The sequence below is a fragment of the Dermacentor silvarum genome, chromosome 1 (assembly GCF_013339745.2).
Source record: "Dermacentor silvarum isolate Dsil-2018 chromosome 1, BIME_Dsil_1.4, whole genome shotgun sequence".
NCBI lineage: Eukaryota > Metazoa > Arthropoda > Arachnida > Ixodida > Ixodidae > Dermacentor > Dermacentor silvarum.
The window spans coordinates 452,110,439-452,126,198 of record NC_051154.1 but is presented as its reverse complement, the minus strand read 5'-3'; the positions used below and the strand labels follow the sequence as shown (position 1 = coordinate 452,126,198).

The following is a 15,760-nucleotide window of genomic DNA, read 5'->3' as shown; positions in this document are numbered from 1 at the left end:
ACCCTGAGGTAACAAATATTTACGCTTTAGAAAAATGCTATACCTATGAAAGCTAGTGAAGCTTCTGGTGTGAGAATGATGTTTCAGTCTCTGGGGGGTCGTGAACTTAACCATTGTTAAAGGGGCCCTGAAACACTTTGCTAACCAATCATGGAATGGCATCGCTAATATATTATGTCCCCTCACGAATCTCCTGCTGTAAAAAATTTTCTAATTCTTCAAGAACAAATGAAGTTAGACCTAGTTATCAGACCGATCAGCGGCTTTCTGTCTCCGTTCATTTCCACTAGCACGCTGGAAGCTACACAGGGGTGACGGCAAGGGGGCGCAAGGGTGCAATGCCCTACTGAGCAATGAGCAATGATTGTATTACTGAGAATGTTCTCACAATCACAAAATCACCCAAGAGCAGTTGTGGGTCCAGCTGTTTGTGATGACGCTGCATGACGACATTGTGAGAGATTTTTTACTGCTTTTGACACGAGATTGTAATTTCCTTGCTGCATGTAGTAAAATAATATTTGGCTCGCGTTCACAGGAGCCTCTTCAACAGATCAGCAACGTTTTCTTACTATCTTCAAAACATGTTTCAGGGCCCCTTTAATCTTCTTAACTGTTGTGTTTCCGTCATTGGTGAACAGAATGCCGTGGTGAAGAGTGAGGAGAAGAGGAAGCACGACCGCCTAAAAGCCAGTCGAGACAACGACGTCTGGCAGCTGAGGTCCGAGCCCCCCGAAGACTGGAACGCACCCGTGCCTGACTGGATGGCGAAGAAGTTTGAGCAGAGTTATATTGCTCTGACTAAAAAGAATGAGCAAGAAAACAAGAGTTCCTGCTGCATCTCGTGACAGCCGAAACTGCTTGTCTCATTGCATCGCACAGACTATAAGATAGGCTAAATAAACAATAGTAGGTTTTTCACATTTTGTTTATTTTGCTCGATTTTGTTTGCCTAACTCCACTGTATGTACTGGTGGTAACGTCTGTGGCCACTTCCTGCATCGTTACTTGTCAAAATGGCCTTTAGGGTTACGAATCACAAACCTGACAGTGTTGTCCATTACCCATTGGCGCTACTTTGTGGCACATGTGGTAGTGGCTGCTCATCAGCCTCGGTGTCAGTGGCCAACCTGTCCAGCGCATGCCCCGACAGCTTCGTATTGTGGCCGACAGCCAACGGAACATTCAAAGTGATTGTTCAGCTTGTACGCGGAAGAAATGACCTCGTCCTGAAATATGACACAGCCTGTCAAACATTTACGTTGTTCTTTAAGCCAGTGCTCCACCAGCAGTGCAAATACATCCGCCTCGTCTACATTACGTGCCACGATGCACCACAGCAGGGTTGCTTTCAAGGGCCTGAGGAGGAAGACTGCTCCATCAAGAGTGCCTGCAATCGCATCAGCTTGGGAATGCAAATTCTACAGACGGCAATGGCTGAAACTCTTGCAGCTGCCGGTGTGGGTCACAAATCATTTTTTCTTGAGTGCACGGAAGGTGGTGAGCCTGTGGTTCACATCTTCAAAAGCAAGCTTCGCTACAGCGAGGCTCGTGTGATGACGAGCGAGGACATTTGGAGCTGCATAGCAACGGAGTTGATGAATTCAGAACTCAGAGATGGGGACCATTGCAAGTTTGTGGCATTCTTGTCCTGGACGCGCTATCGAAGCGATGCAGTCGAAGCGAGGACGCACAGTGAGGTTATGAGTCGAGTGTCAGGCCACGTTATGGTTGGTGCCGGAGGACTGGCTTTGTGTGGAACTGGTTGCCTCTACACTTGGGCGCAGAATGTCGAAGAGCTTTCTTGGAGGTTGTACGACACGAGACAGGTGGATCGCCTGCATTTCATGGATGACAGTAACTACAGGTGAGTGTGCTTTTGGTCTCCTGCATTGCAGTCAGTGTGCGATTGGGTTATGAAAACCTTGCTGTGCTGTGAAAAAACCAATGGCAGCAGATGAGGGTCATGCATGCACTACACCATGCATGAAGTGACTTAGCACAGAAAAAGAAAGCTACAGTGGAATCTCGTTGATACGATCTTCAGGGGAAGCAGAAAATAAAAAGTATCATCCGAAAACCGTGTTATTCGAAATACATTGCTCCTGTAAAACATTGGCTGGGAAAACAACAAAAAACGTATTACCCCTAAAAACATATGCTGAAACGTATCAATGAAATTCCACTGAACATTGCTTACCTGCACTGAACATCGCTTACCTGATCACCTACATCCTCTAATGTACTATGCAAACCATGACACAGTAATGCATTGCACTGCATTTAGGCTTTTATTGTTTTGTGCCAGCTGGCACAGCACCTCAGGCAAAAAGTGATGTCACAAAATATGGAAAGCATGTGTATATGAAAGCTTTCAGTTCTGTGTTCGTCTGAGGAAGTCGCACCTTGGAGAGTCATAATGAAACTGAGAGTGAAATGTTTTCATGTGATGCTGACATTGTAGTGATAATACACCTGTGAAGGGGTAGGATATTTATGCGCTGCCCATGACTGGCATGTCTAAATCTAATTGCAGTCCCCAGCACTACTGCATTGTCGTCGCTGTTCTGTTTCCTGGGACAAAAAAAGGAAACAGCAAGTTTTGGCAAGTGGCACACAGTGGTTTAAAAAACATCTTATGATGAACACCCGAATTTGGTATATGTGTCAGTGCTGAGGTGCAAGGCAGGAAAGCACATTTGCTTCCCTCTATAGTTCCTGGCATGTTTTTCATTAACCAACATTTATTTATTTAAAAGTGCCTTACAGGGCCTCTTCATTGAGTAAGGAGGGCTCAGAAGAAAGTACACAAATAAAAGTAGAAGATTAATATTAGAGCAACATACAAATAAGCAAAACTTAGCACTTGTTAACATATTCAATGCAACACTAGCAGATAGTACAACATAAAAATATGTATGGTAATAAGCAATCGGCAAGTTGAAAAAGAATGTGTAAACACAATTCAGTAAACAATGAAACTGTAAAAGCTACAAAATACAACATTTGAGAATTGAGAGAGTAAAGTAATGTAAGACAGTTCATTGCAATAAGGAAAAAATTTTTTAAATGAAAGCAGGACAAGTAAAGTAATTGTGCAAATATAGAGCTAATAGTATATAGAGATGTTTCTATAAGCTTGAGAAAGCGCTAAATAACAAGGACAAGACAAGACATGAGACAGGTGCTCTCCTGTGTCCTATTTCATTCCTTTTAAATTGTACTTATTTTTAACTTTCTTGTATGCACCAACTTGCCTTGCCCACCAACAACAACAAACAATGTGGTTCAAATATGACATGATTTCAAAGCTCTGCAAGCTCGACAGCTAGGAGAATGAGTCTTGCAGGTGCACCAGCTTTTTGGTGGCTGAGGCAGACCACAGGAGTGAATGTTAGTGATGGGCGCACATTGGCGAGGTGACGATGCAGGCTTATCACGGCCCAGTTCACTATTCGCGATGAGCTGTTGCGTAATACCTCATCAGCTGGAAAGCAGTGGCACCAGTGTATATGTGCATCTGGTTCCTCAGGACAGCACACAGCATGCATTGTTGCCGCAAGTGTGAGGCTGCAGGGTGTGACAAGCGAGCGGATTACTTGTCACTCTGCACTAAAACATTGTATTTCATCATCATCGGCCTACTTTATGAACGCTGCAAGATGAAGGCCTCTACCAGTGATCTCCAATCACCCCCATCTTGTGCCATCTAGTTGACACCATCTTAAGCCTGCAGATTTGCCTAATTTCATCACACCAACCAGTTCTCTGCCGTCCTTGACTGCACTTCCCTTCTCTTGGAAGCCGTCCTGTAACTCTAATAGACCACGGGCTCTAATTCTAATGGACACCGCCCCCATGCATTGCACGTCCTTCCCAACCCTATTTCCTCTTCTTAATGCCAACTATAATATTGGCTACGCCTGTTTGCTGTCTAAACCACACCACCATCTTCATGTCTTTTAACGTATAGCTTATCATTTTGTGTTCCATCATTCTTTACACACTCCTCAACTTATATTGTCCAGCTTCCTTGTTAAGCTCGAAGTTTCTGCCCCATATGCAAGTACCAGTAGAATGCAATGATTGTACAATTTTCAAGGATAGTGGTAAGCTGCTGGTCAGGACTTGTATTTGTGTTGTATTTAAGGGGACAGTAAAGAAAAAAAAAGTTGAGCTGTATTAGCAAATTACCCTTTTACAATACCAAGAAAGCCAGAGTGGGTTTCGTAAGCCAGGCAGTAGTAACAAAAACGAAAGACGGGTGTTATGCCCCTTCCAGTTCCTGCACCAGCTTGTTGTGGATATTGATGGCATCTGCTCAGACCTAGGTTGATGTTTCATCAAGTGAAGATGGACAATGCTGTATTCTAAAGGAGCTAAAGACTGAACTGCAAGTTTCGAAAACTATTACTGTGCCTCGGCATCTTAGCTCACGAAAATACTTAGATGTTTGTGACATCATACTGACCTACTGACGCTGAGGTTTTGGCTCAATATGAAAAACGCGGACCTTCATTTTCTTCTCTATCAATCAAGGTCTCATCATGAAATTAATGAAAATAGATTTTTCTAGGACTACATTATCAGTCTAAACTGACTTAGTGTTTCTCTTTAGTGTCCCACATGGGCCTGCAGTAGAGCAGTAGATCCTTATTTCATCTTGTAATCGTAGTACAGTTGAGCTTCGATATAACAAGGGCATAACAAATTATTGGATATAACAAAGCCAATCTAAGATCTGCCTGCTCACTGATATCGACATGTGATGAATATATGATTATAATGAATATTGGGTAGAGTGTAGGTGTTGTTGTTCAGATGCAACTTTTTTATAACATAGTTTGACAGTGGTATTTTATTTGCTGTATCGGAAGGCCCCTGCAGCTTATATTCGTGTAAATGCAGTAATACTCTTTGTAGAAAATGTTTTTCTTTTTTTCCCATAGTGGTAAAACAGAAAATCTGCTACTTCCATAAATTTGGTTTAACTGTTGGTCACTTCTTTTTTCACTCTGGCTTGTTTTGTCATCTCAGGGGCACGCTTTCAGCGTGCTACTCAAGCAGCTTAGGTGGTGTGTTACACGAGTTGGGTCACACCTTCGGTCTTGGCCACACACGTGATGGCATCATGGGCCATGGGTTCCATGACATCTGCCACATCTACACAGTCTCCGTTGATAATGCAGAAACAGTAAGTCATATTTATGTTGTTTTATTTATTGCCTGTCCTGCTTTAAAATTCAAGGCTTTACAACGGCCCCAATGGTAACAACTCTTCGCTCTACCCTCTGAGATGGCAACACAGAACTCTTATCAGTGATGCAAACTTTATAGGTGATAATAAAATTGAACACTCTACGAAAGATACCATTGCCTTTACAATGCCAATGTTCTCAATGCCAAAAGTGGTCACACTTTGCTGGCCCAAAGGTGGTTATACAAAACCTTTATCTTTGACATAAGTTTTATCTGTGATAACCGATAGGATTAACCAATAAGTCTACTACATTTGCAATGCCAAACTTTGCAATGCCAAAAGTGACACTCTGCTATCCCAATGTTGGCAACCTTGTCACTGGCACAGACAAATTTGGTGAGCGATAATAGATACATCAGTCAATCTATTAGTGATACCATTGTATGACCTACTGACAAACATTTGTCAAGTTAGCAACTTTAACTTCAATCACCCTGTTTGCTGCTAAGTGTATTATCAATGATGCCGTCAGTCATTTTATGTTTCAGCCTTTGTAAGTTATTGTCTTGTGTGGGAAAGTTGGGCTTGTTGGTGATTTGTGACCGTAGGTACAGTGCGAGGAAGGCAAGACAGACAGGAGTATATGCAGGGGTGTGCCTCTACTTCTGTTCGTCTTGCCTTCCTTGTGCCGTACCTACAGTCTTGTGTGGGTTTCTCAATTTAAAAAAGAAAACACGAACATTTGTCAAAACAGTATGTTTAGGTGCTGTTTTAAGATGGCCTTTACTTTCTGTTATGTTCCTCCAGGCATTATGAATGGCCGTAAACCGGTCAAGACGAGTAATGGTTGAATGCAGGTATCAGCTTAGATAAGGAATAGGGAAGTTTATCTTTGCATAAAATTCTAAGCAGCTCTCAGTCACTGATAGCCACTTCAGTTTTTCATAACTGGTTGTATATTCCTTGTTGTGGTGCCTTATTTAGCATTATCCACTCACATTTTTGGGAATGAAATCATAAGTAAAAGTAAGGCTGGACTGATGCAGGTTGCGAACAATATTTCTGCTCCGCCCGTGCAATCGTCAGGAAGTGAAGACGTCGTCCACGAGAACCCACTTGAGCCGAGGAAAATCCGCCTGACAACTCTTGGTGAGAGTGCTACACTTGCGCACTAACTATACGTGGTGACACCTTTAGAATTCAGTCTAAGTTCTGCCCACACACATACACAAAAAAAGAAGAAAAAAAAACCCACTGCATCTGCCTTTTGTGTATCCATGTTTCAAAACGTATGTCCAAGAGACGCCGGTATTGAGAAGCTTGTCCTCAGTGTGACGTCACATTGTGTTTTACAGCGGTGCATTTTCCACTTGCAGGGATATGGGGGGGGCCAACAGCCCTACACCTTGGCACACCATGTACCAGAGTTTGGCGCAAGCCTGCTCATCAACCGCGGTTCAGTTCAAGCTTGAGACAGTGAACGACAACCATGTGTACACTTGGAAAACATTTATATGCTTGCAACTTATTCTTCAAGCAGACCTTCTAGCTATAGTTGACATCACTGAGAAGTTCCTCGAAGAGAATATGTTAGGTGAAGAGGGGTTTCCAACTTGCCACCTGGGGTACGGATGGCTGTGGCATCTGCTGCAGCAGGATCATGGCTAGCTAACCACATGGACCAAAATCAGGAGCAGCAGCAAAGACTTCTGTGATCACCGCTTGCTGGGTACCAAAGAGAGTTGAGCGATATCACCGATATCTTAGTGTAACTCAGCTGGTGGTGCTAAGTGCTTGCACTTCCTGTGTGCAGCCTGCCAAGGAACATCTCTGCCTCTCCCCAACCTGCTGGGGTGCATCTGCCTGCCCGATGCAAAGCTTCCCATACAGGCTGCCACCTTTGGGACACGAGGATTCTCATACACTGCATTCCTAGGTTGCCACCAACTGTAGTAAACAGCTGGTTGTTGGCAGCAGTTTTGCGAACATTTACGGCTGCTAAACCAATTTCATATTTAGCAGACAGTGCTTTGGATTCTATACAAATAGTGTAGCCATAGAAGTCTGTCACTGCCAGCAATGGCTTTTGGTCATTTTCAGTTCTAAGGCTCCAGCTTTATCAATTAAGCCAAAGCACTATCATTTTCCTAATCAAACAATTATTCAATCACTTATTGCATCAACTGTGCATAGAATCATAGATGCAGGTAAACAAAGACGGGACCCGGACAAAGGATGGCTTTGTAAGTTCACCTAAAAAGTGTGCAGCACCTAAGTGTATGAAAGTTTTCATGGCTGTGCTTGCTAATAACAGACTTTGAGCTGCTATGATTGTGTATTAGTGTCATAATTTTAGCAGATACAGAGAGGGTAACAGCAGCAGCACACTGCTTGTAACATCAGGTGACACTGAATTAGAGCCAGAATGAGGTGGGATGTGCCGCCATGTGACACTTGTTGCTAGGAAAAGGTACGTATAGCATTAAGAAGTTATGATCACTACAGAATTCATTAATAGGCCTGTGCAGTGCGTGAGCAAAGCACCACAAGCTACATATATTTTTCATTTATTTAACTCGATATTAGCAATTATGTATATTACTGAGAATGCTCTCACAATAACGAAATCAGTGAATAGCATTGATGGGCCAGCTGCTTTCAATGCTGCTGCATGACGACATTGCGGAAGTGAGAGCAAGCGATTTGTCGCTTTGTTTGACAGTAAATTGTAAATTCCCTGCTGCATGCAGTGCAGTAATATTTGGCTCACATGTTTACAGCAGCCTCTTGTTACAGCGTCTGTTGCAATTCTAAAGCCATGTTTATAGCAGTAAATTGGTGGCAGAGTTCAAGCTCTGATGATGAGCGTGAAGATCACACAGGTTTATGCAGGACTGTTATTTGCAATGCTGGCTTTTACTTTGTCCAAGTGGGTTTGGCTGAAAGCAGTCTGAAAAATATTTGTAAGACTTTCTTCATGCTATGTGCACTGACACATCTGCTGACTAAGCGGTCGAATTTAACTGAAAAAAAGAAGCTCTGATGAATAAATGTGTGAGCATTGCTCTTGCCTGTCTTCATTCTTCTTGTCCTTGTTTTCTTGCACTCAGAGCCGAAAGAGAAGCCTCGTGCAGCGCAACACCCTGAGCCCAAGATCATACCCTTCCGGAGCCAAATGGTCGCGTTCTTGTGCCATCATCCTGAGCCATCACCCGTAAGAAACTCTTCATCTGTCTCGTGTATGTTCTGCGAAGGCTGCACCAGTTAGCTGAGGCTTCGCTTGAAGGAGCAGTGAAACAGAATTTTGTGTCCCGTTTTGTCTGCTTCTTTAGATAGCTGTCGACTCCATAATCGTGGTACGAAGCCTCAGTTCCTCGAGAGCACCACAAATAATTACTTGCAGCACCTTTTATGTGACCCATTCAAAATGCGCACGAAGCGCAGCATGGCTTAATTTGGTCGTGAAAAGGGGGACTGTATTGATGTCACCAATGGCAAAGGTGGCAGCCACGTGGTATCACAAACAACTCAAGAGCGTGCCAGTCTGCCATGCAATGACCTCGTCGCGGAAAGCAGTAAATTGGCCCCTCTTGTCTTGTCGAGTGCTGAATGGACTCAGTTTTCGGCAGCATGGTCATAGTGTGTGTATACACATCAGTAGTGTCTGGTACTATGAGACCGCCAGATGAGCTTTCGATGACTTGAATGGTCTCCTTTGCCATGTCCGAAGCCACGCTGCATTTGATGAGCATTTCGAACTGGTCACATTAGAACGTAACATAATTAATTATTTGTTGTGCTCTCGAGGAATTGAGGCTCCATAGTGGAACTACTGCGTCGACAGCTATCCACTAAAGAAATAAAAACTGAGACAAAAGATTTCTATTGGTACTCCTTTAAAATAGGTATGTCTGCTATGAGCGGTTTATTAGCTGATTTATTTTTTTCACAGTTTTGCGCTAACTATGCTTTTCAGAATGAGCAGTAAACATGTCAAAGCACTTGCAGCTACTGCTTTGCAGGCACTCTTAAGAAAGTGTCAATGAATATCAGTTCTAGCCCTTTGTAAGTTCGTCCCACTTCACCACTGTGAAAGACCCGCGGCAAGCTTGCAAATGGCCTCACCAAGAACCAACCACCGTATTCACTCCCTGGAGATTCACACGTGGCTGCTAACAGAGCAACTTTGCATTGACAACATAGGGCATTTTGAAGCAGCCTTTATGCAGTGCAAGCAGGCTTGACTTGATGGCCAGCCACACCTAGTGCTACACAGAAGAAAGGGCCATGGCCACCTTCCAAGTGTTGAGGCCCCATAGCAGCCGTCTAGCATGGGGCCGTGATTGCAAGATTATTGCAAAGGCAATAACGTTGAAACAGCAGGAATATACTCTGTTTGGTACTGATGCTTATCACTGAATTTAATCTTAAACCCTACATGGTTCTGGGCGTGGTGTGCACATCCAGACAAGACAAAGTGGGGGGACTTTTAGCGGTTAACAGTCGGCAGTTAAGACCTGAAGTCAAAAGGTCTTGCACAAGGGCAACAACAAAGAACCGTTCCCAGACATGTCTCCTTGTCGGAGCGTTAGCTCCAGCATGTGGCTTACCTTGTTGACCAATCTTTTGACTGTTTCATACTTGGCAATCATGATATTTTCATATTACGCTAAAACCTCATTACTATGAACCCCACATTAACAAACTTTTCAGATTAACGAACTTTTCAGAAATCCCCCGCTGGCTTCTTATAGTTTCAATGTAAAAATATTTCAGTACTACGAACTTCAGAATGCCGAACTTTTCAGAATAACGATCGTTATTCAGTTTCCGTGTATGTTAACACCGCCTCAGTGGTACGAGCTAATATTTCAAAATCTGGAGATCCTTCGATTTCTATGTATCCAGTCACGGCAGCCAAAACAGGAGGCTAGCAGACGACAAGGCATATGGGTTCGGAGAACCTGAGACAAGACCTTCTCACGCGAAGATGGCAGTAGCATGGCAACAATCACAAACCAACATATACCCCCATTTAAGCAGATTAGTCTCAGTCTGAGTCTTTATTCCAGACATGCATACATAAATACAGGGCTGAGAAGAAGGGAAAAAAAGCCGCTCAGTCGCGGCTTGAAAAAGCTCCCTTTCCCTCATATACATCGGTACTGCGGTATGCACGGAAACAGGAATAGTGCAGGCTCATAATGTAGCATGAAAGACTCAAAACTGGAAAAACGTGGTGCACAATAAAAAGGGCAATACTACAAATACTCCGGATACATTCAAAGCAAGTTGCGGTCACAAAAAATAATTAAAGTAGCGGGGAAATGCACACATTAACTAAATAAGTTTCGAAGAGAGTTAAAGGAAAGTTCGCGTATCGAGGTGTGAGAAAAGCCAAACTTGTTAAGCAGAGAAGGCAATGTATAGCTTAGGGTTTGAAAGCCGTAGTTAGTACGTGGGTGAGGCACAGACCAATACTCGTGGTGCCTTGTAAGGTAGTAAAGAATATTGGTGTGGAGGTTGGCGACTTCACATAAGAACAAAATGCCGTGTTCAATCTGCAATTTGTAGAGCTGTAAAAGATGATGCTGGTACATGTTGGATAAGTGCATGATACGATAGGTTGTAAACAGTGGTTCAGAGTGCGTTCTGTAAGGCACGTCAGCAATCGCTCTAAGCGCATTACACGCAATACACCCTGCGCTGTACTCGTACAAATGCCCTCTTTGTAACGACTACGCTTCCCTATATCACACCACATGGGCGTGCCCCAAAATACAAGTAGCCCCGCATGTATCCAACCCCACACCTGAGCAGTGGGAGACCGTGCTGACTAGCTCGGACCCTCGTGACCAGCAACAACTGGTGCGGCGGGCCCAAGAGATAGCAAGAGCCGCAGGAGCCCTGAACTGAGGGCACCTCCCAGCACAAGCAGGAAGACACCTGCTTGTTCTTTTTTTTTTCTTAATAAACGTGTTTCCTCCTCCTCCTGAGACGGCACCTGAGGAAAAAAAAAAAAGCACGCTGGCACTCAGCATCAGCGCGTCAGGAAGCTGGGCAGCTGCCTCTTAAAAGGCCAATCGCCCACGATAATCACTCCACGAGTTCCGAAAAAGCCTCGGAAGCAGCACGACAATCACGTGAATAGGTGACAGCGGCATGTCACAAGGCAAGCAACTGTCACCCGCACGTGCACACAAGTTCTTTCGCGCACGCCTTTTCCGCACCAGCCAACCCTAAGCATGGCAGATGACACGCCGGCGCGCATTGCAGTGGGTCCGTCCCTGGTTTAGGACAGCACCCTTGTGCTCTACAGCAACCCAGTGTGCCCAAAGGCCCCGCATGGACTGACATTCGGACACCGCTGTTCGGTAGAGCAGAGGAACTAGCGAGGCGACATGCCGCGCATCAGGTCGGGCATCACCGCAAAATACTTTCGCTCTCGACTCGCACTTTTTTGTTCCGAAGCAAGGTAACAGCATGTCAGCTGAACAGTCAGGCAAGCCATTCTTTCTGAAAAGGTCCCGAAGTGGCGATTGTCACGCGCAGGACCATTCGAACACTAGCTTGGGGCTACTAAGCTGCTGCTACCCCACCCCCCAAAGGCAACGACGTATCAGGTTTTGCGAGCGCATGCTCCGCTCAGACAAGTGTCGCCCAGCAACAGAGACATGTCTCTTCCTTCTTCCGCCCTTCTTTCCGTCCGCCTCTTTCACACTTCTTGTTGTGGCCATGCTAGCTATGTGCGCAGAGAAATGTAACCTCCACACTCACGGGGTTGCTACACGGTCACACTTTGTCTGCCTCGAGTGAGACAGTTGCGGTGTCCACGGCAAGGAATGTGAAAAACAAACAACAAAAAACATTGCGCTTTGGAGGCGACATGGAGCTTCCTTTTTGTCGGTAGTTTTCTCGGCGTCAGCATCTGTTTTGAGTGTGTCACTCTTATTACACGGTACTTCGGTGGTGCGTGGGGCCAGAAATTATGGCAAATAGCAACAGCGTGGGCCGAAAGTCAACAATGATGTCTTCATGAATAGCTCATATGTTGACAACTTATGAACTGATGAGTTAATGGGCGGAATGTTTTATTTTGGGGCTTTCACTATAACGACTTTTCAGAATAACGAACCAAGTACCGAGGTCTCCTGAAGTTTGTTATATCGAGGTTTCACTGTATTACAACTACAACTTGGTGATGTCGGGTACGTCAAATCAGGCATTACTTGTGTGCCTTTGTATGTGACACTATATGTTTTCGTCACGAGCTCAAGCAGTGCGCAGTGGCCGCTGGTTGAATAAATATGCAGCTCCGCTAATTTTGTGGTAAATAGGCTTGGCTCTGCGAAGCCTTCCCTCTAATAATTATGTCATATGTTGCAACTTAAAAGTATCAGACTTCATCAGATTACATGGGATATATACTTGGCACATGTTAGTCGCAAATGCGAGCAGTGGAATAAGTTTCTCTAGCCTTGGTTGCGTTTACTGATATGTGTGAAATGAGATATAGACGTGTGGCATCGTATGATAATTGTATATATTGACATTCACAGCTGTCTTAGTCGTTGAGGTACGAGGCAGTGTGGGTATCTAAGCTCTCCGCTTGGAACTTTGTTTCACCCTGACGATGTAGTCATAATGTTTCACACGAGCTTTCTGGTCTTATAACTACACACATTGCAAAAGTGCATTCCGTACATATGGTATGTTTTGAATGAGAGTGAACACCCCAAGAGAAGCATGTGGCAGTACCCATTCAGGTTCACCTCTGCAATGAAAAAAAAAAGAAAACTTTTTTTCAATGTTTAATAAGTAAGACCTCCAGTATTGCAAATCAAGAGACATGCAGTGAGATCAAACAAAGATATAAATGCGTTTCTTTTTATTTTTTTGCACTCAGGGCCTGTTGTCAGTTTTTTTTTAAATTAAGCCTAGACGTATTGATGTGGGGTGGCAATAACCTGAAGATGTTCTCGTTTTTTTTTTTTTTTGCCATCCCCAATGTACAAAGAAGCATTTGCAAAAGCAATTTAAGTGTTTTGCTTCAAGTAAACAAAAACAGTTCCAGTCATAAAAGGTCAAGAAAAATTAACATGCAAGAGACAGAAGCTTGCATTGATGAATCATATTTCCAGGTGGCTGAATGTCAGCAGGACATCAAACGTTGCTGGCTCGATTCAGCTCCACAATGAGTGAGTGGATTCCTTTATTGACCCTTTCAATTCTTTCCTTGTTGCCATATGTTTTTACACGTTGAGGAGTTCTGCTTTTGCCTCTTGTGGCTTTAGAAAGTTGCTTTCACAAGGATTCTTAAAAATGTCTTGTTGAAAAAGGTAATAGCAAGTTATGTGGAGCAAAGTTTATAATAAAGAAGGTAATGAAGCAGTTACAGTGCTACGTCTCTTATGAATGCTTCTGCTCATGAGCAGTTGGTTCACGAACAACAGCATTTTCAAACTCTTACCTCGGTTTACATACTCCGCCTCAGGTGACAAACAGGACCTCAATTATATGGTCCCTAGAAATTCAGCTAGTCTGCCATCTGTCACTTCTGGCTGTGTCCTTCTTGCTCGGCAGTGTACCTTCAGCTTTGTATTTAGAAGCAGCGTCAAAACGGCATAATTGGTCAGCTTGGGCATGTCACATTGTATTAGGCTCACAGAGGTCTCTCATGCGACGCGCGAATTTTGTAATTTGTTTGATGCTATGTAAAAACAACATTATTGTTCATAATTCAACCTCAAAATTGAGTTGTTCTGGCTGAAAATATGAATTTTGTATTTTATGCACTAATTTAAGAGGAATTGTTCAATTCGCAGTGCAACATTTGAAAAAGCGTTGCAAGAGGCACTGTGGACAATTGTTTCACTGATGCTGCAATATTCCGTTGGGAAGGCCTCTGGCCATGTTCTCTACTCTAACTAAAGAGAACTCCTAAATCAAATTAGGCCAAAAATGCATTGCAGAAACCAGCACAGTAAGTTGAATGCTCCCTCTGACAAGTGCTTCAGGATTATTATTAGCCACCTGAGGAATCTGGCTGCTTCCAGAAAGTAGTCTGCCTTTTCAATGTTAGTGCATAGTGTTCCAGTGCTTGTAAGACCAGACTGACCAGACTCTCCTTTGCGATGCCAGATTGCTGATAACTTTGTTCCTACTAGCTGCGTTCGGAAAAATATTTGTCCATGCTTTCCGAGGATATACCTTTTGATATAATTTTGACGCATTTCAGAAAACTTGTTTCAGTGCCCTTTTAACCTTTTGGGATCAGGAACATTTACCCACATTGTAGTCATTCCAGTCAGGAACTATTTCATGCATTTTAGATACCACGAAAAAAGAGCACTTTATGAAAAGATGCACAGCAAGTGATTTATTTCAGAAAATTTTCCTTTGAAATTGTCCCAGACTGCAATCATCAAGGCGCCACTGCCTGTCCAAAGTGGGGCTACACCCAAGCCACCCACCTAACTACCATCTGGGGATCTATGGTCCGCACCATAGATTCTTGTTAGATTTCATTGGATGTAATCAACTATACATGTAAATATAACTTGCACACACTAAATAACTTTGCTGCATGGGCAAACTATCAAATAAAAAATATATATATTTTTTAAGATTTTCACCGTGGCTTTCTTCTCCAATGCTCACACCCAAGGATGTTAGCTAGTCGTTTGAAGGTGGAATACAATTTTTTTTTTTTATTCACAAAACGTGGTCGAGTTCTTAACATGGAACGCATGCAGAGAAAATGTGGCCATCCCCTCAGTGCTTCACACCATGAACACAGGTACGAATTACTTTAAGCATGCCGTAAAAAAGGTGCCGCCCTTGTAGTCGGACACTCTGAAGTGCAATTATCAGTAATTGAAAAGTTACCGAAAGGCACTGCAACAAACACAGGGAAATAAATCGGCACATGCAAGCCAGCACGTCTCATGTGCCTCCTGACACCCAATGGTAATTGACATTTTTGCGTGTTGGAAAAGATGACCGCCAAGGGTTAGTGATACTATAGTAGGCTCAGGCAAACTATTTTGTCATTACAGCTGTCGGCCATAATTGTTCTCTAAAATTGATTTTGGTGTGATGTAGGCTTTCACAGTGTGCCGCAAAGGCTTGTCTGTCTTTTTTGATCGCCTTGCTTCTATTTCTTTCTCAGACAGCGCTTGACATCGCCACATGGCATTCGTCTCGTAGAATTTCGGCATGCTGAAGATGCAATGGTCCTAGACTATTGGGAGTTCCCTGAAGGTGTCGAGGAAGTGTGCGTTGAGGCCAGCAAGCTGCACTTTCTGCAGTTGCCAGGATCTGTGCCTCCTTTGGAGCAAAAGCATGAGTTTGGTGATGCCAATGTCATCTATGTATTTGCTATTGACACTGCTGGAAACACATTAGGAAGAAACGTGAATGTACCGCAAAATTAAAATAAATTAGCACTGTTGACTGCTTACTCTGGTTTCCGTTTTTCGTGTATCTCGGCGTGCTCCAAGTACCTGACAGGCTATGCCAATTTTATTTGAATCCGAGAAGTGCTTCTTTTTCTTAGGC

At 43.6% G+C, this 15,760-nt stretch overlaps 1 protein-coding gene across 2 annotated transcripts; it reads left to right on the top strand.

Moving 5' to 3' along the window:
- The first annotated feature begins 851 nt into the window (after positions 1-851).
- Positions 852-15,536, top strand: LOC119437771 (uncharacterized). Of its 2 annotated transcripts, none has more exons than XM_037704743.2 (6): positions 852-1,867; positions 5,038-5,194; positions 6,247-6,349; positions 8,311-8,414; positions 13,342-13,398; positions 15,372-15,536. In XM_037704743.2, the coding sequence occupies exons 1-5, from the start codon at positions 1,017-1,019 to the stop codon at positions 13,396-13,398; spliced, it is 1,272 nt and encodes a 423-aa protein (XP_037560671.1). In that variant the 5' UTR covers positions 852-1,016; the 3' UTR covers positions 15,372-15,536. The 2 variants fall into 2 exon arrangements, with proteins under 2 accessions (XP_037560671.1, XP_049516816.1); XM_049660859.1 differs by having other exon boundaries at positions 6,232-6,349.
- Positions 15,537-15,760: the final 224 nt, after the last annotated feature.